Consider the following 27,091-nt stretch of genomic DNA (forward strand, 5'->3'; position numbering starts at 1 on the left):
ACCGCAGGGTGGATGCATCGGCGAACCACCAGCCCCAGTACCGGGTCGGACAGCTGAATGCTGTTGGGCGTAAGCATGTTGCATCGTCCGGCAGTGGCAGTGACATCGCTCGGTCGACTGTTGCCGGTGGTGGTGTTGGGGACGGTGAGACACCCAAAGCAAGCAAGTGGAACAACACGACGTCGCACCGACGGTCAAGGACGAAGGGGAGATCCGGGGTTTCGGTGGTAGGGGCAGCAACGCTGATATGGATTGCCGTGACGCATCTTGTCCACGGCATCGCTGCGCACTCACTGGAAGGCGACCCGCACAGCAGTAACGCTAGTAACGCCGGATATGGTAACGCTTACAGTAACCGCTTCGGACGATTACTGCTGAACGGTACACGCGCGTCGGCAAGTAGTCTGTCCACTGCCAGTGCCACCACACACAGCGCCACCACCGACCGGGGTCCGTTCGATGGCGGTGTCGAGTTCGTCCCTGCCGATGGGACCGCTTCCGCTGGCTTTAACGATTCCAGCGAAATGCCCCAAATTCCGGAGTACATCCGGGCGACGTCGATGGTGTTCTGCATCATTATCATGTGTCTCGGCGTTATCGGTAACATTATGGTAAGTGGTGCGGCAGTACACTCACACGGGCACTCTCGCACAAGGACGCAATGTGTGTGTGTGTTTCGTTACGCCTTTTTTTTATTTGTACTCCCCCGATTCAGGTCCCGATTGTCATACTCAAGACGAAGGATATGCGCAACTCGACCAACATCTTTCTCACCAATCTCAGCATCGCAGATCTGCTGGTTCTGCTCGTCTGCACACCAACCGTGCTGGTGGAGGTCAACTCACCGCCGGAGGTTTGGGTACTCGGCGAGGAAATGTGTAAGTAGCAATAGTAGTAATAGTGAGGGTCTGCCATTACTGGCCATTAGCAGGGGATGGGAAGAGGGCCGTGGTGTGCAGTCCTTTTCATCCTCGTCATCTTTCTTTGCCGAATGTCTTGCTAAACGTACTTTTCCATGCGAGCGGAAACGGGGCATCCAACGAGCTGTTCTTTTTTTTTGGGCACTACATTGATTTAGCTTGTTTTGGGCTTGAACTTGAGCTGCAAGTCGTGTAAGAAACTGATTAAAAAAAATGAAATTAATTTTGTATAGTAATTAAACGTCTCGCATTTACATCGCTTTGATACACATCGGCGTGTATCATGAACTCATAATTGGCGTTATTATCACACGGTTTAGACACAAAAAGCTATTTGCGGTATCGTGCTTCATTTGTGAGTCAAATTAAATAAACTTATTAGGGGTAGGGCCACCAGTGCAAACTTTGGCCATTTTGCCCGCTGATTTGGAAATCATTCATCGTGTCGTCTCGACCTTTTGGGCGAACCGACCATGGAAGCTCCATTAGCTTCATAAAGTTCCAGCAAAGTTTTGTCCGTTCGTGTTTTTTGTTCTGCCGATTGCGGTTTCACACCTGACAGCCACCACTGCAGTGCACCGTCATCAGCTGCACCCGTCAGTCACGGCAGGTGGTCTAATGCATTTTGTTTCGGGACGGTTGAGTTGGGGTTTTTACTGGTACGGTATCGAGTTCTTTAATGCCCAGACAGAAGCCCCCGTACATTCGGATATCGGAGTTCCCGTCTCGAGTACCGCATTGGACCCGCTCTGATTTACATGCGATGACAATTTAAAGCAAATCGTGCACCACCGTACCGTACCTCTCTGTTTGTGCACCTTCCAACACAATGGAGTGATGCATTGCAGCAACAGTTGCAGTTGGTTGGTTTTTAAACCCAAAAAAAAAAAAGCCGGACGAATGATACGAAGTAATCGCAACGCCAACCCACGGCAGTGGCTGGTTTGTCGGGCAGAAAAAGTGTCGGAATGAGCTCCACAACATTATTAACATAAAATATGACCCATTCGGGGGTTGACGGGGCGATAGCATCGGTAGTGCGCCCGCTAACGATGATGTTCTGCCGGCACCGAACTGTGCCTGCCCGTCTGGAGTGTTGGGCGGTTTAATACGATATTTTCCTGGTTATCTTTTCGCACGGTGAGCTTTCTGAGTGTGCGAATTCGTGAACAAAGGTAAGCACCAGAAAATAAAAACTTCTCATCTTTGCTTCACTCTGACGTGAGCGTAAGTGATACGCATCCACAGCGGGGTCCGTCCGGAGGGATTCATTCTTTCCGTGCCTTCGGTAGGTGTTGTTTGCGATGTTGAAAGCGACCATCGTGAACCAGTAGTAAAAGAAAGAAGAGCCAGTAACAAAAAAATTGTCAGCACGCTAAATTGTGTCCCATGTCAATGGAGATTCTAGCGATTCTGACGTGGAACGGAAAGAAAGGCTGCCAAAGGATATGGTTCACGGTGCGTGCCCAGGACAGTTTCGGAATCCCACAGCAAATCTCTGGATGCCAATCAACGGCCCCGGCACACCGTGCACTTTCCCTCGTCCAACCGTAGCGGTACGAACATTTTGGGTTTTGCCGGGAAGCAAAAAGCCAAAGTAATGCACGGTACGGTACCTTCGGGGCTCGCAAGTTCCGGACGCAAATCGTTTCGGCTTGCGCTTGTCTAATCCCAGACCTGATGAATATGTATCGAATAATGCCGAACCGGGTGACGGTGGGCGGATTTAGAAACAATCCATACGTTTGGCCGGGATGCACCATCGCTGTGGGGTAACTCTTTTGGATGCGGGTGGTTTGGGTTTGTGCGGCAAGTCCAGCTTGGTGTTTCTTTTCCGCTTCACTTGGCGCCATATCTTTTGGGTCCCTGGGTGATGATGAGTTTTGCGCATACCGGAGAAGAAGAGTAGAGAGGGAATATGTTGCTTATGTGTGTTCTTTTTTTGTTCGAGGCACCGTTTTAAAGAGGGACTGTGTAGCGCGTGAAGAAGGTCACTCGATGCTCCAAACCTCGAGGCCATAAAACGAAAGGCTCCCGAAAAAAAACTCAACCATCAGCGCTGTTTTTTCGCCGTCCGTGAGGCTAACGCCCTGCTGGCAGCGGAAGGAAGCACAGGGAGTGAGATAATTTAAATGCAATTTCACCACGGGCGGGCTTTCGTGCCGCCGGAGGTGCTGGCCGCGCCGGAAATTACAATTAATTTTGGATATGCTCTGGTTGCGCTTTCGTTCCTTACTGTTGTTTGTTCGCCCTGGTTCTTCTTCGGGGGCACAGGCGAAAGAGCAGTTGCGTTCAGTTCAATTCACCGTGGAGGACGTTCCTGATGGTTGTTGACCATTCGTTTCAACGCAGTTCCCTATATTTCTCGATGAAGACTTTCTTGTGCGATATGGCCAACCGGCCAACAGGGCAGCATCCCGGTGGAATGCGAACGGGAATTTCCAACGAATTCTTTCTACATGTTTGCGCAGGAGCACACAGCCGCAGAAGGTATCGAACCGTGGTTCAACAGGCAGCAGCCCGAGCCAATAAACCGATTACCTGGTGGCACATAAATCTGCCACCATTGAACCCTCACACAATCCAAGTACCGTGCGCCGGTGTACGGTGCAGGAAAGTTATGAAAATGAACAATCTGCCTTTCTTCTTTCGGGAAAGCATCGAAGCTAATCGGAAGTTAGTAGGTACGGAACGATGTGCGGTGATCTCCCACGGGAGTGTGCGGGGCGGGAGGTCGGGGGAAGCGGAAAAGGGATGCAATTGAGTGGTCCATAAAATGCAAGCCAGTGCACCGTCGATGATCGGATTGTGCTCGTAAGATGCTTAATTTAATTTCCCACCCGCCTCATTACGCTTCCCGGGTGTTGATGATGTGGGTTGGAAGGGGTAGGTGGAGCAAATGGGGTGGGAGAAGAACAGAGGAACAGAGCTTAGCTTTGGGTTTTACGATCATAACATACTCTTAAGGTCAATCAATTACTTAGGCAACCACGGTGGTTTCAAACCTCTCCTGTGTGAAGTAGTTTTACTAGCTTATAATTAAACGGTTGTACTTGTGGGACTATGGCTGATGTGCGGTGAAGTTCTGCTCATGAATAATGTTTGTTTGTAAATTATATCTTAATCTCTTTTACTAGCGTAACGTAAGGTACTCATATTGCAGGTTTAGAAAGTCGTGCAACAGTAAGGCAATGTCAGCAAAAAGAGTTGAAAATTAAAGCTCCAAGAGTTCCAAGGGAGGGCCAACGCCTCAGGAACATTTTCAATAATATCCAATTTAATAAACTGTTCAATCACATTTCTCTCACAATGTCCGCCGTCAAAATTCTGATAACCCATTGACTTGAACTTTTGTGTCGTCCAGGGGCGCTTTACGCCATTTGCTAGCTGTGTAAATTATTTTACTTTAATTGAATTATAGGCCAAAGTGTTTGGGTTTGAATCTCCGCCATGTCCGTCCTACATTTGAAGTCCTTTCTGTCAGCCAGTGCGTACAAGAAGTCTTAACAAACCACATTTAAGCATCCAACGCAATTCAACCTGTTTACCGTGGTGGAATGCATTGTGCACACAGTTGTCTTTATCCGAAGCATTGGAACCCTCCAAAAGTGTGCTGTGTGAATCATTGCTCCATTTGGTTCACGTGTGGGATGCCCGTGATGCGGTTTTCCGAGTGGCAAATAGTGTTATCCTTTCCGTGCTAGAAACAAGATCCAGTGGTGCTGTCTTGCTACATAACTGGATTTTCATTCATCCCTATCCCCGCCCAGTAATGCTGCGATTGAACTTCAAGAGCCGTGGTTTGAAAGAACCCATCCGTGAATATGGGGGAACCGGATCCGAACCGATCAGAAGCTCATTCGAGGGGTGCATTTGCACCGGGCGGGCATCGGCGGCAACGGAACCTAGATAAAAGTGCATCGATTTATGTGTGTGCATTCGCTTTTCCTCTTGTTGCGGTGTGGGCGGTGTGCTGTGCAGAAGCTGCCCACCATCTGTTCACTTCCCGAGGTATGTTCTCCCTTTGGTACAAAAGAACCACTTCAGCAGCAGCTTTACCATGATTTGGGATTAGATTTCCAAGTGCGTCCGCCAAGAGTGTCCACCCCGGCAGTGTCCTTTATGTGGCGAGCAGAAGATGGAACCAAATTTAGGTCATCATCAAGATCGCAGCATTAAATTCCACTGAAGCTGACCGCAGCATATGTCCTTTCCGTCCGCCCATCCGGTGCTTCCGTTTTGCCCAACCAACCGAAGCATTGGGATGGCATCACCGGCGGTACGACCGACGGGTCACAACCGCTGCAAGCTGAAGGAAACACCATTTGCTGCCTCCCGAGTACCATTAAATCGACTAGCCTACGATGGGATAATGTGACCTGGGGGCGGTGTATTAGTTACACTATCCACCCAAACGCTTGATCGTGCGCGGGCTGTACGCAAGATGTTCCATCGGATGTCGGAAAACATTAACCACGACACGGTCACGGTTTTTATCAAGCGTCATAAATCATCATTACTCCAGCTGGTACGCCGAGGTTTGCCGGGACTATTGCATTAGAAACTATAACGCTTGAGCTTCCGTATCTTAGTGTTTGGTCTAATCTCTTTTATTCTCCGGAGTAATGCAGCCAGAATAAATCAATTGCACGTTATTAAAACCGGTACCAATTTTAATGGTAATCGATATATCGGGAACGTCCGATAAATGGGTCACCATGCGCCGATAGTGGATTTGGACATGTTTTCTTCATCGACGTGATGGTTATCGGTATAAGAAAGATAGCACCAAATAGGAAATGTTTCCCGGGACATTTTTTTCCGGCCGTTTTTTCTTTCGTGTAAAAGCATAAAAAGAAAAATCATCAAAATTGTATCGCTTTCCATTGTGGTTCCTTTGTTGTGGTTGGATATTTTTCTTGGCACTTACCCCGATACTTCGTGTCCTTTCATCCGGTGAATGAGTTTGTGAATGGATGTGTGGTTTCTTTCAGTTCTCCCAAAAAAAGGGAAACGAAAAGACGCCCAATCAGCCAGGACATGCTTTCACCAAATACGAAAGCCTCGAAGAATAAAGGTGCGCAAAAGGGCAAAACTGTACCGCAAGTTTCGTGGTGTGACTCACGAAAAGACAACGATAATAATTCATTGCATTATCGGTAGCTGAAAGTCACCTTCGGGGGTTAGCACACTGTGGCCGTGTAGGTATGTTCGGCACACGAACCATCCTTTTTGCGTGACGTTGGCTTTGAATATCCTAAGGCATTCGCTGTGTTCGTTAGCCCAATTCACTAGCCCCCAAAGGGCTAGGTATAACCACAAACCGTATCGCATCGAACCGAAACGGATGCTTACTACTAAATGATGCACGAAGCGTTAGTGTTGCACCTTGAAGAAGTGCATAAAACGGTTGCAACATTGGCACCAATGTGAACGTCCCTGGTAGGTTCGGATGCCGTGCTGGTATCGGAGGTCGATTCTTGATATCGGATTCTGTTCCTTATCGACCACAATCAAATGAGGTTCTTCTCTGTGTGAGAGATCGGGCAAAGCAGTAAAAAGAATAACCCCCCCGTTGGGCAAGCTCAACCCGATGCACTACGCGCGAACTTATCTCAACTGCAGTCTGAACAGGATGGGGTTGGAATTCATTAAGCGTTGAACTTTGGCCGTACCGTCGCCACCTGTCAACCCCCTGCTGGGTGTATGATTTTAGAAGAAGAAGTCGAAAGATGGCGTGAATGGTGTGCATGCAAAAATAAATAAGAAAAACACGCTAACCTGAATGCATTTCGTGCAATCTCGAAGGATGGCATGGATGTGGAATTGCAGATGCAGATAACGGGGGGTTTTTGCCGGTATTGGCAGACCCATCCCGAAGGTTCTTGAAGGTGATGATACTTTCCTATCGTCGCTGCGCTGAGATGCGCAACACAAACAAGAAACGGCAAGGAACGCCCCGCTCTTCAAGTTGTGAAACGAATATTCAAATAAACCATGCTGCACCGCATGACGAAAGTTCGAAACGCATAATAAACTGCACTTTTATTTTGCGTTCTCCGAGGGTTTGTGTGTGTGTGGGAGGGGGGTAATGCAAATTGTTTGCTGCGCCGCGGTGGCCGTGCACCATTAGGACGGCAACTCACTTACCGGTGGCTGTTGCCACATTCCATCGGCGGAGATACCGGGCTACCGAGATCCGGACACGAATATGCGGTCGACGGGGCTGGGCAATAAATAGTAATTAGCGCCTCCGCAAGAAAATGGTCATCTGGTGGACCCGCGAGACACAAGTCCGTCGACCCGTCGACCAAACAACTGCAATGAAGTTTAGGGCGTGTGGTTACATATTAAAGTGACTTCTGACATTGCTGAATACCGAAGTCCCAATGTGAATGGGATCACGTAAAGTACATGCAGCTATTGATCACGTGGATTGATAGGGCCAGCAGGATATTCCATCCTACACAACTCCATTAACACCAGCATTGCTGACAGGGAACGGTGCAATAATGCACTCACACTTCGTCTGGGAGCACCGTTAGACATGACACCGGTGAAAGATGATCATCGAGTGGAGAAACGATCAAGAGACTGAGGCAGAGCCAAGAATCCGTTGATAAAACCGGCGAACAAAAATAGCGATCGAGGGAGAAGCAAACCCATCGTAAAACTCCAATCATAAGTAACTCTTCTTTTTTTCGCGCAAGCCGCACATAAATTAAGTTGCGCCCGTATGGGTGATGTTTGCCCACCTTCGGTTGCACGATGCCCACCCATTTCCGTATGCAGGCGCCGTAATGCGAGCGCGAGCTGTTTGTGCTTTATGTGCTGCACCGAAGCCATACTAATGAGCCTTCGTCACTGTGAAGGTGAAATAGGGGGTGGCGTTGGGAAGAAGGGTGCCAAAACAACAAGAACCTGATCACGGCAGATGAGCCAAAGATTGCAGACAACGGGGGTGCCTTTTTCTGTTTTGTTTTGAGAGCAGCAAGATAAATGTGCCTCATCCTGCTTTCATCTCACAAACCGCACCGGTGGTTTATTGTGATGCAGCAAAGGTAATTGGTCATTGGATGCAACAAGTCGTTTGGGAAATCGTGCTGGTAGTCGTTTGTTCGTTCCGTTACGGCCATTACTCTGCAGCCTAATTTAGCTTTATTGAACGCTAAACGGTTGCACATTAGCGCACTGGGTCGAGGCTTGTGGCAAAAATATTGTTATACACACCCCTATCCGGTTTGGAAGCAGGGGTGCGAACGTTGCTGGTGTCTGGTGTTTTCGATTTGTTCTTTATTTTCCAACCCCATGGTATCTTCCCGTACTTTACGGGATAAATTTAAATGGCCACCAAATAAAATCACCCGACAAAATGAACGTCTGCGATGGTCTCGGGTAACAGGAGCGCAGTTGCACCGGCTCATCACATCATTCCGTGTTCGGATCGGTCGTCTTACAGGCGATGTGAACTGGTGAACATTCTAGCCGAAGGTGAAGCAAACCAGATTCACCGTGGCCATCCGGTCGCGATGGTAAGGCAGGATGAATTTGCGCTCAGCATCCCGCCCGAAAAAGACGCACCCATTCTGATGCGGGCCATCTAGTTGGCCATGAATGGAATCATTTTGGCGTGCAGGCGGTCATTCGTGAATGAATCAGTGTGCCCATCAATGAGAGCGTCTACTGAAGATGCATTGGCTGTTGAACGTTAGGAGGATGGGACGAAAACACGATAAGATTAGAGTTGTTGCAAATAGGTTGGTTATCATTCGATCAGGTTTTCGCTAAGTTCGTTAAGTTAGGACGAAAGTGCACATCCAAACCAAAGGTTATGTGGAAAAATTAAGAATAAATCAAATGCAAATAAACTTTTAATATTTAAATTATATTTTAAACAACTAGGTCTTCAATTGTTATCAAACTGGACTGTGCTTGAAGTTCTTATTTCGTACTCTTTTGCTGTGCATTAGAACTAACTCTCTTTTGTTATAAAGTTGCTTTCGGCGTAATCTACTCAATTTTCAATACAGTTTTTTAGTTTTTTTGACTTATCTGTAATCAGCAAAAAAAGTACAAAAAATCTGATTAAAGATGTAAAAATGATTTTTTTTACTTCAATGTGAACAGTTGTGGGAAAATTGTGTAAATAAGGCATAACTTTACGAACAAAAATATCATTTTAGTGATGTTTTGGTTAATGCTAAATACTCAAATAAAATAGAATTTCTGCTTTAACAGAAAAAAATAGCACTCATGAAAAATATTTCAAATGTACATAAATAGATGTACAATATAAAATTCCAAGCATGTATCGAATTTCCTTTTCGTGACATAAGAGAATTATATATTAAATCTTCTCTACCAAAGTACTCTACCACGACAGACAAGCGTAATGCAGTTGGTTGCCAGTCACTTGAACGGCAAATCATGCAATGTTAATTAAGCAATTAAGTAAATAACCCCCCCGAAACACAACACGAACGGTTCGCTGCAATCGGCAAATGCCATCACCCATCATATACTCCAAAACCCCTTTTTAACCCCCTACAGCAAACCATGTAGGAGAGTTTTTTTTCCTCGTAACATTCTTTCCATTACCAGCTCTTGGACGGCTGCTGTTGAGACTCGTCAACCCGTTGCAGCTGCAGAACGGTTGTGATGCGACCGCTGTGTTGCATAAATATTTTGATCTTCTATATTGACGCGTTTGCCACGGTACAGCAAAAACAACAAGAGAACAGAAAACCGGCCATATGCCATACGCTCGATTGCATGCCGAGCGAAGAAACGAACGGTCGCGTGCGTGGTGCTTTTTTGTTTGCCTTCAGCATCAAAGCAGGCGGATACGGGCGAACGTCGTTTAGCATGCAGGCACGGCGAAACGGTTTCATGAACCTGACAGCGGTTTGTTAGTGGATCAAGCAATCCGGATCGTTTGAAGCCGGTTGTCAAAATGGTGCAAACTTCAATCGATGAAGATGACTTACAGCCTTCGCTTTGCGATGCCGAATGACGCGCAGGGGACGAGGACGATGGGTTTGATGGATCCGGCAGAGATCGACTGTAATTTGTGTGTTTAGTAGTTCGTTCGCTCGGGCGTGTGATTTTTGTTGGTGGTGTGCCAACGGAAGCATGCAAACACGATTGTATACGCACCGGTATTTGGATAAGATGGAAGTTTCTTTTCTCTTTCGAATCGGGAACAAACATCCCGATTCACTGATAAATGAAATCTGTTTTCGATAGCCAGGGTTCGGAATAATACGGTGCACCATCGTTTAATAAGTCCCGACTAATCGCAACACTTTGGTAGCGAAACGTCCTAAAGAGCTGAAGCCATGCTGTCTGCTGTACTTATTCGACAACCCAAAGGGCATATCTTTTGGAGCAGCTGAGTAACTTCCTTCATTCGTTTCCAAACAGTTGCGAGGCATTTTCCCTCCCCTCCCTCCCCTCCCCCTCCTACCCCTTCCCACCCCCACAGGTGACTTTATTATTTTTATCGTTTTTCGAACCACAACAATGAGAAAACAATAAATAAAGTCGGTACGGTACACCGGAACCTGTTTGCTCGGGTTAGCGCAGCGTAAGTTGTCTGGGCAAAAGAAGGCAACGAGAAAATAGGAATAAATAAACAAAACGGTGTCATTGGGGCGTGTAAATTGATAAAATTTTATCATCTAGCGACACGACCCTGCCTGTGGTTGAGACTGTTGGGGTTAAATTATAGGGCGGTGGGCGGTGTTGGCCGCGCTGGAGGGTTTTAGGGGGCAGTGGCAAGATGGTTATTATGCGGGGGTGAGTAATTTATCGTTGTTCAATGTGCGGATGAAACGATTGCCAGAAGTGTCCCGAGCGGTAATTGTTACATGTTTTGTACTCTATGTTTCGAAGTTCCAAAACATTACATGCAAATTAAGTGATTTCCACAAGGAAATTAGATCTATTTTTTTTTGTTTAAAAACAGAACATGAAACTAAGCAAAGAAGTACTTCGAATCAAACATATTTCCTTCAGCTATAATTTATTGCTTGCTACTGTTTACTCGCGAGCCTCGGTGACAACTGTCCTACCATGGTCAACCTGTTTTTCCATCCCCTTTCGTACTGTACAGTCAAAAGATACCGGGCCAACAATATACCGCAGGCAGGTGTTTGCGACAGTTGGTTGATGTTAATTACTGACGAATCTAATTAAAAACCAGTGAACCAAAACTGAACCGATGAGCTTTTTTCTGGGAAGTGGAAGGAAAGCATTTTCTTGTTTTTCAACGTTGATATGGTACTTGCAGACAATATTGCCCATCGCTTGAATCGTGTAAGGGATTTTTTGGTGGGGATGATTTGAAAAGAAAGTGTAAAGTATGAGCTTAGGAAACATTAACTCGATTAAAGTATACGCCGAATTGTGTGAAATTGAGTAAATTTTGTGCAGGAAAAATTTTCTCTCGTGTATAATTATCTACATCAGTGCGTTGTGCAGAAACGTTAAGTTACAATTTTTTAAGTAGACATTTTATTTTTTTATTATAACTATCTGATGTTACTATTCTTTTTTCTTAGTGTTTATTGCTTATCTATTTATATAACATCACATATTTAATATTTTCCTCGTTATTACAACTTTTTCCATACTTCTCAAGCAGCTAAATCTCTTATTAATCATTTATCCGATTCACACTTGCTCATCGTGTTCAACAAGATGTGAATGAATGTTTGTTTTTGCGTGGTTCACATACTTTGCGGCGGATTGAAATTCACTTCAAGCGAATGAAGTAGGGGCATTCGCGCCAAAGAGTGAATATTTCTTAAAACTAACGACAAACACCACGCAACCGGATGATGCTTCATTGCATTCATGCGTTCGCGTACGACGCGTTTGTGTGTTCGGAACAGATGAATGGTATTGATGAAAAGGTAACAGGGGCGCAGACCATTCTAATGTTCAGACCATTCACGTTCTTACTCTGTGATTATATTTTCCGTACGGGCAATTGGCGTTTACAGCCAGTGAATGTGGTGCAGTTTTATGAATGAATTTGAAAAAAAAGCGCGCAAACGAACGAAGGGTTTGCTATAAGTTCACTTTTGCTGAAAGCTATCGTGCAGCGTGAACAATGCGGATTCGCTTTAGTTTGTTGTTAGTTTATTTCATTTGTTCCCTACTGTTTTAATGAAGCAATATTCGATAAATCTGTTTTGTTTTTATGTTAACAATATCAAAATAGAGATATACAATAAAGTTTAATTAATTTTGCTTTATAATGTGAAATATGGATGTGATGTTATCTATTGTAATTGAATAATTTATTTGATTAAATCGATTAAACAACGATATCTGATATTTTTTATGATTTTGGTGAATTACAATGATGTGTTCATATATATCAAGAGTAATCATTATATCCTCTGTTAACATCAGTCGATGAAATCTTACGCATTAAAGCGTTGTAGTAAATCAAAATAACAAAATTTTATTGCGTAAGTACACAATTTGGCTCCGACTTTATCACGCAAAGCCGATCTAATCATTTAGCCCTGGGGGGATGAAATCCTACAAACGCAAAACGATGTTATTCCGATCAAATGAGTAAAGCTGTTTAACTTTCCTGCTTTTGCCAACAGGCGTGTTTGGGGTTTTTTCTCCGAAATTTCCAGCAATTTTGGTGAGACAGCGGATGCCAGAATGTCGAAAATTTGTGTACAATATTAACACTAATATTTGCAACTGGTTCCCACAATGTGTTCACTTACGCAAAATGCTTACGGCACAAACCAAAGTCAATGTTAATCAGTCGAGACCTTTTAGCTTCAACACTTAACCTCTTGTGTTGTTTACAGTTGTTTGTGGTGTTAAAATGATTCTAAGTCTTGGATAAGATCAGCTTGGTGTTTGGTGGGCTTCCCTGCTCCATTACGCATTCATCCAACGTTTCTGTGCTACTTGTTCTCTCCTGCAGGCAAAGCAGTACCGTTCGTGGAACTAACGGTGGCACATGCGAGCGTTCTAACGATTCTGGCAATATCCTTCGAGCGGTACTACGCCATCTGTGAACCACTGAAGGCTGGGTACGTCTGCACGAAGACGCGCGCCCTGCTGATCTGCCTCGCGGCCTGGACGGTCGCCGCCATCCTGACGAGGTAAGACTTAACCACGCTCTACCGGCTTAACAGCCTCTTAGCATTACGCGCCCTCATCATTCCACTACACGATCACTCCCGGGGAGTCCTTTCAGCAAACTAACAATCATCCCATCCATCACCGCACGAGTGGTTACGGTGTTTGCTCCGGTCGTCTAAACCATACCATCCCGACCGCCTTGCTGCATGCGCCGCCCAGATGTAACAAGCGTTACACGAGCTTTTCTGCACTCAATAATCAAGCGTGCCATGTATTTGTGTGTGTTTCTGTGTGCTTTGGGTTCTTGGTGGTGTATGTTGTGCTTATGTTTATTTATACGTTCCGCTGTGTAGCATTATCATCCCGGACGCCGCACCCTCGCGCGTTACAAATGTCATCGCCATGGTGAATCGCTCCCTTTGAGCAGCGGTCGATCAGATCGATCATGTTCATGTGAAGACAGTGGCCACTTAATCGAACAAACGAGTTAACTCTTGCAATCATCACCCGGGTGTCTTCATCTCGTTACGCGGATCAATTGATTGATTGCAAAGCTACCGAGGTACTGCTGCCAGTAACGTATTGCCAACTCGTTCCGACGGTTTTTCTTCCAGCTAGTAGCTCATCTGCCCGGCACAGGACATCGTTGTCGGACATCTATCGTTGCCTGTCGCTGTGTGACAAGTCTCGGACAAGAGTAATTGCGCCGTGGTACGGTCAGAGTGCTCCCATTGGGCACACGATATCCGATACGGCTTGTCGGGTTGTTGGAATCGTTGGAAAATGGAGCATGGTGGGATGCAACAAGGATTAGGAAGAATCATTAATAGAGAATTGCATGCCGATTTGGATGTAGGGACCAATAGTCCGGATTAATTGTTTAAACATTCCATTTGAAGTAATCAAAATTTAGTCCCAAATTATGAAGTTATTGGTTTACTAACCTTAAAAAACCTTTTAGGTTCAATATCCTTTTGAGGAGGTTACCACCTCTTTTCTTAAATAACATTCAATTCGATTAAGAGAAATTGATTCATAAATGAAGAAGCGAAAATAAATTTTGTACGGTTATAAACCGGCATTTGATTAGTTTTCTCGTCTATTTGTGGTTATTTATGTCTTTCAGGAACTGAAAGTTTGCAGCTTTTTCCTCAAAACACTTGCATGGTCAAATGCTTATTGAATATAAACCACCGAGTGGGAAAGGAACCTACACTACAACCCGGTGACCATAAATTTCTGTTTTATTGTTCCTCATTTATGTTGTGGACGATAAACATTTGAGTGTATCATTGAGCGTTTTGGATCACACCGGAATGACGTCCGAACTGCATACAAACTGTAGTAATCAAGAACAAAAAAATCTATATAAATGCTTTGTCGATCGACGCTTGCGGGTAACCATGGCACAAGCGTAATGACCGTTTCATAGAAGAAATCAATTTTTGGACGCGCAACTAGAGAATCATTCGGCACACATCTTCTTCTCCCATCCTAAAATGTGGAAAGTTCCAACGATCATTGTGTTCGTGAAGTATTTATTGCTGTGCGGGCTGTTATCCATTTCGGGGGAGGACGAATTCTAGCGTCCATTTGTGCCGACGCGACGAATATTAATGCAATAGCTTGCATTTCTTTTGCCACTCAATGTACCGTGAAGGCACTGGTGGCACGTCCATCGTGACCGAGAGTGGCCGGTAACAGTTGGCTGGTGGTGTGCTTTGTGGTGGCATTCATTTTCCCGTGCTCGCTTTGCAACGAAGCCGTCCTTCTGTGTGATGGGTCGATTTTTCACCATCACGCGCACGATCGCATCGTAACAAGGGAAGAAAGAACTCGCAAACTGTATATTAGCAGTGCGACAACAAAAAAATCGTAAACAGCTTCCGAAGTAAAGGTCATGATGGGTGTTGTAAGGAAATCTTCAAAATAAAGTTAACTTTTGCTTGCAAACAACCGGTTCCTCTGACTTCTACACAAGCCGGAAGGGATTAAAAGCTATCCTTCACGTGACGATGGCTGGCAAACAGCGTTTTCCATAAATTTTCACCACCTTGGAGATTTTTTTTGTTTAAATTTTGTGCTTTAAAACAGCCTTCGTTCGCTACACACTGTGACATGCTTGTGTACCGGGCGATGTCACAGCACACGCGGAAGCGTGTTGCATGGATACCTTCGCGTGTTAAGTAAATAGAGTTAGTTTACGCTGATCACGTCGTTCAAAGTTGATGTGACAGGGAGCGTTACGAGCTGTAACATAGAACGGCAAAGCACTGGCTACTGGCGTGTGAAGTTTCCGGGAAGCAATCCTTTTTTATTCCTTCTTCAGAGGAAATAACAAAAAAGTGGCAAGAATGAGAGCCATTGCGAGATGAAACGGTAAACTGTACGAAGTACTTAGCCTTTTAGCATTCATGAAACGACACTTTAATCCTTTTTTTTCCTCTTGTGTGTACACCCGTCAGAGTATTTGCTTCAGTTTTCTTTGTTAAATTAATGGCTGCAAGGGGTTGACAGCTTTGCATCGTGGATGGGAAAATTGTTTGATGTGTTGACAAGAAGAAAAATAATTAAAAGAAACGATTAAAAGTAGTTGAAATAAACATAAAATAAAAAAAATCTTCAAAACAAAGAGAGAAAAACCACGAAAGAGCTAGTAAGTGGAAAACAAAGCTAATCAATAGAACAAGTTAATTAGAGGTGAAAGGTACAACTTGCTTACGTTAGCCGATGAACCGAAAACATTCAGTGGGTTGCTTAATCAGTGTATCTTTATTTCATTACTGGTGACAATAATTGGCCACACTGCAGTTTCAAGCACAGTGGAACGGTACGCTCCCGTAAGCAATAACCCATCGAAAGGAAGCTTTCCTTATGCCATGTTTATGTTTCTTGTTCCGTGCGGAAAGTAATTACGTTAGTTTATAGATTTTTTTTTGCTAACTGCTTATGTTGCACTTTTGTGTGTGTGTCTCTCTCTTTTTCTGTCACATTTTCTTCATTTTCTATGATAAAGTTCTCGAAGCTGAAGGGGGCGAACAAAAAATAACACTCTTCACGCGAATGGAACGTCCAACCGTTTCGGATGTAATTATGACAGAAGGACCGAGCCAGCCAAAACTTATTTATTAGTGTGCTTTAATTGATCAATTTCATTTGAAGTTTTGCAAGACGCCCGGTAATGTGGACAGGCGAGGAGTTTTCATTTTTCATTAAATAAACGCTCGCGGGCAGGAATGGTTGTTTTGCAGTTCCAAGGCGGACTCAGCAGCGAAGAGACAGTAGGACCTAATGCAGTGGTTGGCAAATTACTCTCAGCAAAGTGCAAAAAGATGTATCGTTGAAATCGACATGAAATGAGTTTTAAAGAGCTATATTTTGAAAATCGAAATGATTAGTGTTTAATATTCATTGTAGCATATTGTTGGTCAAATTCGAAAATAGTGTTTGATTTTAAAAATTTATATTAAAGCTTTTTTTTTTAAATCAGTTTTATTAAGCATAATTTATTACGACCGTTTGTAATGAAGTAAAAATTTTATTTAACAAACATACTCCAATTTTCTTTACTGGACAATCCTTTCAAAGATTTTACGAAGAGCACCTATATATTATATCTAGTTTAAGAAAACGTGATCTTAAACCAGCATTCAATTACGATGTGCTAATGTGTGCCACGCAACCATATTGGCAACATTTTTATTACATGCTGAAGCATATACATGAGTTTCGATCGAGTTCTTGGATTGTTTGTAGCTCGGATGTTAACAAATAAAAATTGTTCAGAAGTTGGGTTTAGTTCTTAAATTATGATACCAAACTAATAGTGTAACAAAAGTGGAAGATAAGATAATGAGACAGCCGAACGCAAAGGTTGTCAAAGGATCTCAAGTTCTCTTTGTTCTCTTGGATAATTCTCAGCAATTCGTAGGGTTTATTAAAATTTTCTCACTAATCATCGATTTGGTGCAAATGCAACTACAATACGATGAATCATTTTCAGCAAAGAATCATAATAATAATGCCAAAGGGCCGTACTTTGCCGACCACTGACGTAATACATTAAAGGAGGATCTCCCGGATAGTGCAGAAAAACGGAAGAAATTGTGTTTTGAAGGTTTTTTTTGTTCTATTTCAGCTCAGTATTCACACCAGTATTGCCCTTTGCGACATTTGGGTGCCCTTTTGCGTTGCTTTTATGGTTCGTTTGCTTCATTTTGCAGCTTGCGTTGCTGCTGAAGAATGATGATTTAACGCTTTGGTGAAGTGGCTAGCCAAATGAAGGAATTCTCATTTTATTCATTAGACGCCTTCTGTTTCAACGCGTCTCTTTTTGTTTTTTCGCCAAGTTAACGTTTACATCCGACAACGGCGGTTGATTGTTAGCAGCGCCACGGGCAACACTCGCTGGCAATCACCGTACAGGTTTTCGGACATCGAACGATCTAGTGGATGAAAAATGGCTAATACTAGCACGGGGGGGAATGATGTTTGATGCATAAAAGATGATCCCAGCGTAACTCAAGTTCTGAACCCGTGGGACTCTCGCTCTCTCACACTCCGGTGCAAGAGAAGATAGTCGATTGCTAAATTCGATGACGGGATTATAATACCGGTTATCACGGATTATTACCTTCCCGGGCAGAATAGAGCATCGCGCACCGAAACGAAACAATCGACCACGACAGACGATGGGATGCAATTAAAGAGAAATGATGAGGCGAAAGCAAACGGAATCGTTAACCGAACGAATGATGATGATGATGATGTCCGAATGATGCGGGAACGGCATCGTACGGTATCGAAATAAATCTAGATCCAGCACAGCACTGGCCAACGGTACGCACCACACTGAAAGGGAATAAATCGTAGCAATAGAAAACCTCGCCGAAACGATCGATCCGATCGGCGTTACGAAAGTGAACGAAATTTATAGCTCGAGGGCTCGTTTAGAAGTGAACGAGCTTGATAAACATCGTCAACATGTTTCAAATCCTCCGGTTGGACGAGCGTACTTGGAACGAGCGACCGAAAAAAGCATAAATTGTACCGATGGACACATTTTATGCTCGATGAAGCTGCGTTCGGAGGGCCACACAGCCGATCTGCTGTACCCACCACATTCATCTGGTGGTGAGTGTTTGCTCGGGTGCTGACCTATATATCCACGGAGTCAGTGCGTGTGCACTCATTGGCTATACAGACAACGCTGACAACCATAATTCATCTCACATCTCGGTTTCTGTTGGAGCACCATAGTTCCTGGTCTGTATCACCTTATCAATAGAACAACCCGTTGCAAAGGCATTGAAACTATTGCAGCTTTTTCCTCTTATGACCCCGATCTGCGAGTAGATCAATTTAGATTGGTAAGGAAGCTCATTTTCAATGTGCTTAGCAAAGGATTGATTGTGATGGATGGTGGTTAGGTTTTCGTTCGCTCTCTCGTTGGGCCGTGTGGTATAACTGTCAACCGAACAGTACATTCGACGCCTGATCATTCGGTACATGTGTGTGTGTGTGTGTGTGGGTGGCTACAAATTACAACCGACGAACGCTTTAAGGAGGATTGTGTTAATTAGAACGCCTGTCAGCTAACAAAACTCACAACCCTCCCTCCATTATCGCTTCATGTTCCATCTCAGCGTTGTGAACTTTTTCAACGCAAGAACTGGCGTGGCCTACAAACCGTCGTAAATGGTGTGTCGTAGATGACGCAGCCGTCGACTCGAATGTTTTGTTGGTCTTTGCAATGTGAAAACGGAACCAGACTTGCGTAGGGTGTCCTTTTTAGGCGCGCTTCGCATCATTCGCCGTCATGCATTGCCTAACGTTAGGCGTAACAGCCACAACTCGTTTTTCAACCAACTCGATGCCCGACCGAATTGAGGTTAAACAATCATCGGATGATTTCTTGCCCTGTATATGGAGGGCGGTGCGTACCAAATGCTTCTTCCCACCGTTCGCGGAAAAGCTCGTTTTTTTGCAGGCGAATAAAAGAATATGCGCCTAAATTTAGATGACCCGCCTGTTCGCTTCGATCACAAGAGTCATTTTTTGGCATTTGGAGGTTTTTTGCATCTGTTGTTTTTTTGTGAGCATTTTATCAGCCTACCCAACGATCGCCAGGAAGATGCTCCCCTTTTTAGGGGCTCGTTGGAGCACTGTTCCGTCTTGTCATCCCCGTCTCCAGTTCGCTGTTCTGTGGCTTTTTTCCTTTACTGTCGTTGATGTTGGCCCACCCAAACCGGCCAGCAAGCAGTAAACAATGCGTTGAAAATCAACATTGAAAGGAAATAAAAAAATCGAGCCGATATTACCATCTCTGTTGGGTGCGTTGCTCCTCCGTCTTACAGGCAAAAGGCCAAAGGCCTGGTGTTACAGATCACTGAATATGTCTGTGCGGGGCTGTGTGTATGTCCATCGCAGATGGATGTACAAATGGATTGGAAAATTGAGCAAACTGTACAAAGCACGTCGCAAATGCTTCACCATGCATTGGATGTGGATGCGGGAAACAGTGATGGCGGGAGATAGACCACCCGGAACATAATTTGGTTTCGGGCATCAAATTTCAAGAGGCGTTGATTGACGTTGTCCTGTGACGGCGCCTTAAATCGTATGCTTACGCACCAAATCGTCGTGATTGTGTGTGCTTGTCCCCTTTCCCCCCTTAATTCCACATCCATCCTATCCACCCCCGACAGAGCGAAGTGGGGAAGAGGCACTGCTAGCGAATAGTAGACTTGAGTTTTCGGTTTTGTAGACGTTGGCAAGATTGAAGGATGTCGTTGGTGCGTACGCTTTATGCCCTTTTACACGAAGAAGGTTTTCCACACCGTTGGTTATGGGAGTTTTTTTTGTCGAGGGGCTTAGGAAGTGTTGGGTTTCTCTCCTCCATCGGTGTCGGAATAGAATTCGATTAAGAAGGCATCCGTATTGAATATCCCCTCGATGACTACGGGTCCTATGAAACTGTGGACTACGCGCTTCTACGGTAAAGGTAGAATTAACATTTCGAGAGCGAGTTCATTTGGAGTATTCTCTTCTAATTGTTTTCGAGTATATCATTTAAATTGGAAGTCTTGAAAATTATCTCGCTCGTTCTCGCTTTGTTAATATAGATGTTATTTATTGAGCTCTAATTGAGATTTTCCTATTTGTGGTCCATTACGAAGCGCGTTAATGTTTCAATTGGACTTTAACTAAAGGTTTTACTTCTATTTTGACCAACCGACTCTACACTCTAATCCCATGTGTGTGTGTGTGTGCAAGATGAAAAGCTGAAGACGATACTCGATTCCTGCTATCTCTTCACCGTCCGAGACCCGGAAACGTTGAAAGCAGATGATGATGATGATCCCTTCAAGAAGGCCTATTTTTATTTCATCTTCCCTTGGAGGACCACGGCCGCTGTATCCCATCGAGGGCACTGTATCCAAGTGCCCCATACACACCAAATCTGAACACAATCTCACTCCATAAAGCCCATCATTTACAGGATTTCACTGGAAACGAACTTGATCGGGTGGAAAGTCCGGAACGGCCACGAAAGGAAATCGGCTTCACGTTTTGTAGCACTTGTGTCGGATGTGTATGTTGCGCCAGGGGCCTTCCTGCCGATGTTAGGCGTATGCGTACGGAAAATTTACGGCCGGCGGGCCAAAGACGGGCCGTTGTTTGGCGTTTGTTGATTGAATTCATGGGATCCTCCGCTAAAGGGTGGTTTTATTTTCTCTGCCCTTTTCTTTACCGTTTAAGGTTCCCGTCCCCGGGCGGCGGTTTTGGGGCTAGTGTAGCAGCTTTTTGTGTGTGTGTGTGTATGTGTGCTGTTGCCTAGTACTGTTTCGGTATTTTATTTCGGCAATCGCTTACGACACGAGCATTTGCTCAAGTGGTTGTCGCGCCGCTTTGGAATGTCGGTTAACACGCGCGACCATTGCGAAAAAAAAAACATCCGCTGGGAAAGTACGGGAACGAGAAAAGAACCGTGAAGTGGATGATTGCATAGATTTGCTGAAGAGGTTCGTTCACCCGACACCCGATAGGGCAGCAGGCCGACGTAACATCACCACAACAGCTGATTGTGAGGGATTAACGTGAAACAACGAAAGGGGATACTGGATTAAGGGATACGGCACAATAAAGAAAATCCAACATTGCAAACATAGAAAAAAATAGGAACGGATATCACGGTAGTTGGGCAGTAAAACATCCCGATTCGAGAGAGAGAGAAAAAGAGAATAAACAAAAAATATATGCACAGTGAAATGTAATGCGACGATGGGTTTTTGCATCGAATTCGTTCGACGAAAAAAGAACACAAGCACACTTAAAAGTGTGAAAGGAATTTCGATTTCGCTTCGATTCATTGTTGTTGAGTGGAAATTGATAGCAAATGGTGGGATCGATATTGAGGGAAAATAAACAGCAAAACAAGATAAATACGCCGACCAAGCGTGTGGTTGCGCCGTAAAGCGCAGCAAGGCGAAATGGCGGTGTGACATTTCAACGCTGATCGGTTGGTTATTTGTCATTGCCATGCCTTGGGGATGTTGTGCATATCATGAATAATTGCAATGTTGAGGAATTAGTAAAAAAGTTTCTTCGAGCAGTTATTGATTTCATTGATGCAGTGGAAATTAATTTGAATTGCCGTTCCCTTGTTTAACGTTAAGAAGGAATTGTAAAACATCGATCGTGTACTATCAACTACCATGCGCCTCCATCATATTTTTATAAGACTTTAACATACATGGTTACTTACATATAATAAGAATTCTAATAATATAAACCTTTCCATACATTTGTTACTAATCGTGCTGCTTTTCTAGGTAAAGTAAAATTTATTTATTTAAGAGTAGATTATTTTTTACAAATACATGTGAACTGTACGCCAATCTTACTCGCAACCGTATTACACATAAGCGGTATATGATTAATAGTTTTCTTTTACTGTGATACATCCATCGGTGTGGTTGTCACTGTCATATAATAGTAATATAAAAGGTTATACGGGTTCCATATACTAATCTGAGTCTGTGAGGTCACAAAACCATAACAACTGGAAAGAACCATAAAACCATCTACAATAGAATATGGCGTTAAGGTTGGTAAACGGACGGGCAACGGAGGCACAGTAGTCACAGGAAGAAAGCAATAACACCGGATTGGCCAGCAGTGGGAAATGTTATGCTGCTGCTGCTGATATAAATTGCTGAAATATTCTTCATTTGCATTCCAGCTTTAACTAGCCGAAAGAGTGTCCGCAGTACAGTTCACAGGCATTTCTATGATCACTGGTAATAGGAAAGATGTTAAGCGCATTCTCTATTCGTAGGAAGCATTGTTTCATTGCTAGATTTCGTTGGAATTCAGCTGCAGATATTCGCATCCGCACTGGGCGAATGAATTACTCGGACGAATGGAATGTAGGTCATTAAAAATTCGTCATACTTTTGCATGCTATTTCGTTGTTCGGACCAATTTAGCGGTACACTCATCTGTACCCGATTGACGCTGATAATCAAGCAACAAAGAATGGCATTGACAGTCGTGTCATAATTTGAATGGTGATCAAATGAATCTGGCCGCAGCTTTGTGTGCCATCCAACCGGTAGAACCGGAACTGCCATTTGTGGTGACGAAACAATTTACAAGTGTTCCCAGTACCACTTCGCGGCCAAATCCGTGTTCGGCTACTGTTTTTTTTTTTTTAATTTGTTGTTGCAAAAGGAATGTGGAATGAAAGCAAAGCAAGAACATGAAATAAAAATATTATTCCATTTTTATGGTAGCTCCCAATGAGACGAAACAAAAAACTTCATCAAGCTGCTTAAAATGGCTGTGATGAATAATTGCATTCCGTCTTATTAACGACCGAATGTGTCAGATTTATTTTTTGGTGTCTGTCGCGGTGATGAGACGATGATCGCGTCAGTCGCGAACAATTTGTCAAGGTGACTCTCTGCATTATGAAAATGATTTATCATTGCAGCAAAGGAATGTACGCTAGATAAAAAAGAAGTTACATATGAGCAGCAATCACAGGTAGTCCCCGAGATTTGTGAACCTCGATGAAACATCGTTTATAGTTGAAAGTTGAGGAGTGAGCTTAACTTATTTACTAATCAAGGACTTTTGAACATGCAGGTGCTATTAATACAAACGTTTTTTGTAGCGCTAGGAAGAACAATGTAGGTATAGATGACAGTTCTATAAGTGTGCGAGGAATTGCATTCATTCTATGGTTTTCTCTCATAAACTGCACATCAATAGCCAAGGTCGTCCAACTGTCAAATTTCAATCCAAGATGTACATATCAATATTTACTACTATGACTCAGTAGGCCACAAAAAGACCACTTTGGGGGATATTTTCAAAAAAATCTTTGAAAAACATCATAAAAACAAAGTTATTGGATAGAATTAGAACAAATTAGCTTAAACTGGAAGGTGAATTCTGAATCTTATTTTATGAGTGTTGAATATTGAAATCTTCACGAACCTTTTTCGTATAGCGTAAATTCCCATTTGTCTCGGGAGCTACCTGTAAATAAAATTAAAAGCTCGAATTTTCACAAGTTCCGTGTGAGGAGCAATCTTTTAGTAATTTAATTTTCAGAATTGTAATCCGATGCGTCACTCTATTCGGAATGGTACTTCCTCCGACATCTCCTATGCCCGTCCGGTTTCCGTTCCGCTTTGGTGTGTGGTTTTCCTGTGCGTATGTGTGTGTGTTTGTGTACCTTTTTCTCCCTCTTAATACCGCTGTCCTTCAAAACCACGTGTTAATCGTCACGTCCATCGGGCAGTCCGATCCTTTTCTTCGCCGAGTACAGCGTGCAGCCGTACCTGGACGGGAGCCGGGCTGCCATGTGCCTAACGAAAGCGTCCAACGGCTGGACGTTCACCTTCTTCCTGATGACGATCTCGCTGTTCTTCGTGCTGCCGCTGGCCATTCTGATTGTGCTGTACGCGATCATAGCCCGCAATCTCATCGCGAGCGATCGTTCGCGGCTGAAGATACGGCTAAGCAAACCCGAGCTCAGCCACAAGGCGCGCAAGCAGGTCGTGCTGATGTTGGGCGCTGTGGTGCTCGCTTTCTTCACCTGTCTGCTACCGTTCCGCGTGCTGACTCTGTGGATCATTCTCGTGCCGGAGGAAACATTCCAGCAGCTAGCGCCCGAACGTTACTACAACTTGCTGTACTTTAGCCGCATCATGCTCTACCTCAACTCCGCCGTCAACCCGATCCTGTACAATCTGATGTCGTCCAAGTTCCGCAAAGGGTTTCTGCGGCTGTGCAGCTGCACGGACTGTGGCCCGAGTGGGGCGCGCGGTGGCCGGAAGGGTCGCAATAGGTCCGCCACCTTTACCACCACGACCACCACCACGACGACGAGTTCCACCGTCGGAGGTCACCCTTCGGTTGGCCTCGGGTGCGGATTCGACCCCAGCACGGACGGCCATCCAATGGACCGGAAGAATGGGTCGAGAAAGCTCACATTATCGTTGGACGATTTGCGCCTTCAGCTGCCGACGGATAGGTCCTCACCGCCACCCCCGACTTCCTTCTACCGGCTCAATCTGGTCCGGCAGTACTCGAGTCCGCTGCTCGCATTTTCTTCGCCCACCCCTGCCCGACCGCCACCGTGCCACCGTGGCGCATTTAAGCGTCAGTTTAATGTGACCTTCGACGAACCGACCGCTCTGCTAGCGACGGCCGAAGCCGAACAGCTACTGCTACGCATCGAACATCCCGAACCGGATCCCGATGCATCGGTGCTATTATCCCGTCCCCAAGGTTTGCGTAATCCGCTCCGGATCAAGCTGCCACGGTTCGGTGCCCGTCGGCCGGTAGCGAACGGAGACCGGAGGGCGGCCACGATAAAGCAGCTGTCGCTGGACGAAAGTTTACTGACGGCTGCCATTGCTGGGCGAAAAGTTTGACAATATCACCGATCCGATGCAGGTTCGATTAGGTGTTTGACTAACGAACCGGATGTATGTTGGCAAGGGCTTGCAGAAGGAGTGCGCTGGGAGCTGTCGGGTCGGGCCGAGACATCCCGCGGTGTCGCTTTTGCGGTCGTCGTCAGTCGTTTCTAATTGAGTTTCGTTGTTTCGCCACGGTACACAACCCATCCGGACGGGTGGTCCACGATGTCTCGACCAGGCCGACCAGGCCGGGTCTGGACCTGTGAAGGTCGATTCCATGGAGGGGGGACACGGGACACGGTATGCCCGACCGGTCACTGACCTTCCCGACCAAGACGCGGTTCAGAGACGCGAGCCGTTCTGTTGGATTCCAGTCAAGTGTGTCGTAAAAGGTAGCAACAATAGCAACGGACAAGGACCGGCCGGCACGAACAATAAAGGGCCGGAAGCGCAACGTATGGATCACAGTTTCGATACTCCCTTATTGGTGGGAAGAAAAACCACCCAAACGTCGGCACACATAATCGTCACCCGGTAATAAGCTGTACCCGTTATCGTTAAGCCATGTTTTAAGGGATTTCCTCCCTTTCGGTGCGTGTTGGAGGCGGACCGATTTCCACCCCCCAAAAAAAAAAAACATAAACCCTTAAAATACGAGAGTTGCTCATACCAAAAGACACACAAGCGAGAGGAGAGAAGCGAAAAAAAAAAACACACACACACACAAATGTTCGCCAAATGACCATCCGTAAATGGTCGCATCGCATTTACTTAACCATTTCGTAAGTCCTAGTCTGCGTGCAACAATGTGAATCGCGTATCGTGCAGGGAAAGAACACAACGGAGGCGCGTATATGTAGCGATATTAATAGTATTTCCGGCCGGTGTTTCCATGTTTCCGTTGTTGGCGACCGGTAGAACAGATGCCGGTGCGATGGCCAAAGGATTTCCGTTGTAGTGTTGTGGGTGGTTTTATGTAGGTTTTGTTTTGTTGAATCGATTTCCTATACATAACAGGCGTATCAGCATGGTTTTTTTCTCCTCATTGTTGATAAGTGTGCGAAACATTGTGCGGTACATAGTTTTGTTTCATGTTGTTGTTGTGTTGTTTAGTTTGATGTAGTTTTAAGTTTTTACCAGTGCCCATTAACTTTAACTGTAACCATTGCTGGTGTATAAAAATTGTATCCAATATTGGGATGATAGATATGAGAATGATTATTTATACACATATAAAAAAAAACTAGCTTAACGAACGATGTGCGTCGGCGACCGGATAAGGAACAAATAAATCTTGTTTATTTTTCTTCCAATTTGAGTTTCTTTTTAATACTGAATAGAAGACGCTTATTGATCGATTTAGAAGTAATGAATTAAAATTACCGTTCACGAAACGATGAACTCGCAATGAATTCGTTGGAAGAAGCGCTTGTTTACATTTCCCGCTCGAGTGATTGAATTATACTCATCGAATTTAGCTTCCGTCGCTGTTTGCACTGTTGCCCAGTGAGTGAGTGTCATTTATATCCCAACGGTTCCTCATCTACCTTCTGTGGGTGAGGGGTTATGCTTTACAAGCAAACCCCTCGAAGCACATTTAGTGTGTCTGTTCTGCTAAACCCCAGCAGTAAACCTGTACCAACTGATGATACCGTTCGTTGAGTTGTGCGGGAGAGCAGCACGATTATAATTTACCATCCGCTCCGGGTTTTGCAAATAGAGCTGATCTGTTTATAGCCATCATCACGGTACAGCGCAAACAAGGCCCTCGACGGAGATAAGCTGCGGGGGTGAAGTAGTGAGATTGTTTTGACTTTGTTTAAATACCCACAAATAGCGATTCGTTCGTCCAGCTGCTTGGAGCGAAAGTGAACGTGAAGGAAAACAAACATTAAATTGTTGTGCAACACGATGGAGTTAATCCAAGTACACCGTGTGCTTTAATTCCACGTTTACCTTCGCTTTCAGCAACCGACTTAGGGCAGATCTGGCATGAAACGCAGCTTCGTATGTGATGTATGCGTTTCTGTGTCTTTCACAATTGGACATGATTTGTCATATTCACACTGAAGCGGGGATGACAATATTTCAACACCTCCAGCGACTCCGAGCTCC

At 44.7% G+C, this 27,091-nt stretch overlaps 1 protein-coding gene across 1 annotated transcript in view; it reads left to right on the forward strand.

Annotated features, from left to right (window-relative positions):
• Positions 1–524: 524 nt before the first annotated feature.
• LOC128706873 (bombesin receptor subtype-3-like) overlaps positions 525–27,091 on the forward strand; it is a 32,709-nt gene continuing 6,142 nt past the window's right edge. The window contains exons 1-3 of the mRNA XM_053801816.1: positions 525–611; positions 716–878; positions 12,880–13,060. Of these exons, the coding sequence (XP_053657791.1) occupies positions 525–611; positions 716–878; positions 12,880–13,060 (431 nt within the window). The remainder of the gene's footprint in view (positions 612–715; positions 879–12,879; positions 13,061–27,091) is intronic.

This window comes from Anopheles marshallii, chromosome 2 (genome assembly GCF_943734725.1).
Source record: "Anopheles marshallii chromosome 2, idAnoMarsDA_429_01, whole genome shotgun sequence".
NCBI classification, from domain to species: domain Eukaryota; kingdom Metazoa; phylum Arthropoda; class Insecta; order Diptera; family Culicidae; genus Anopheles; species Anopheles marshallii.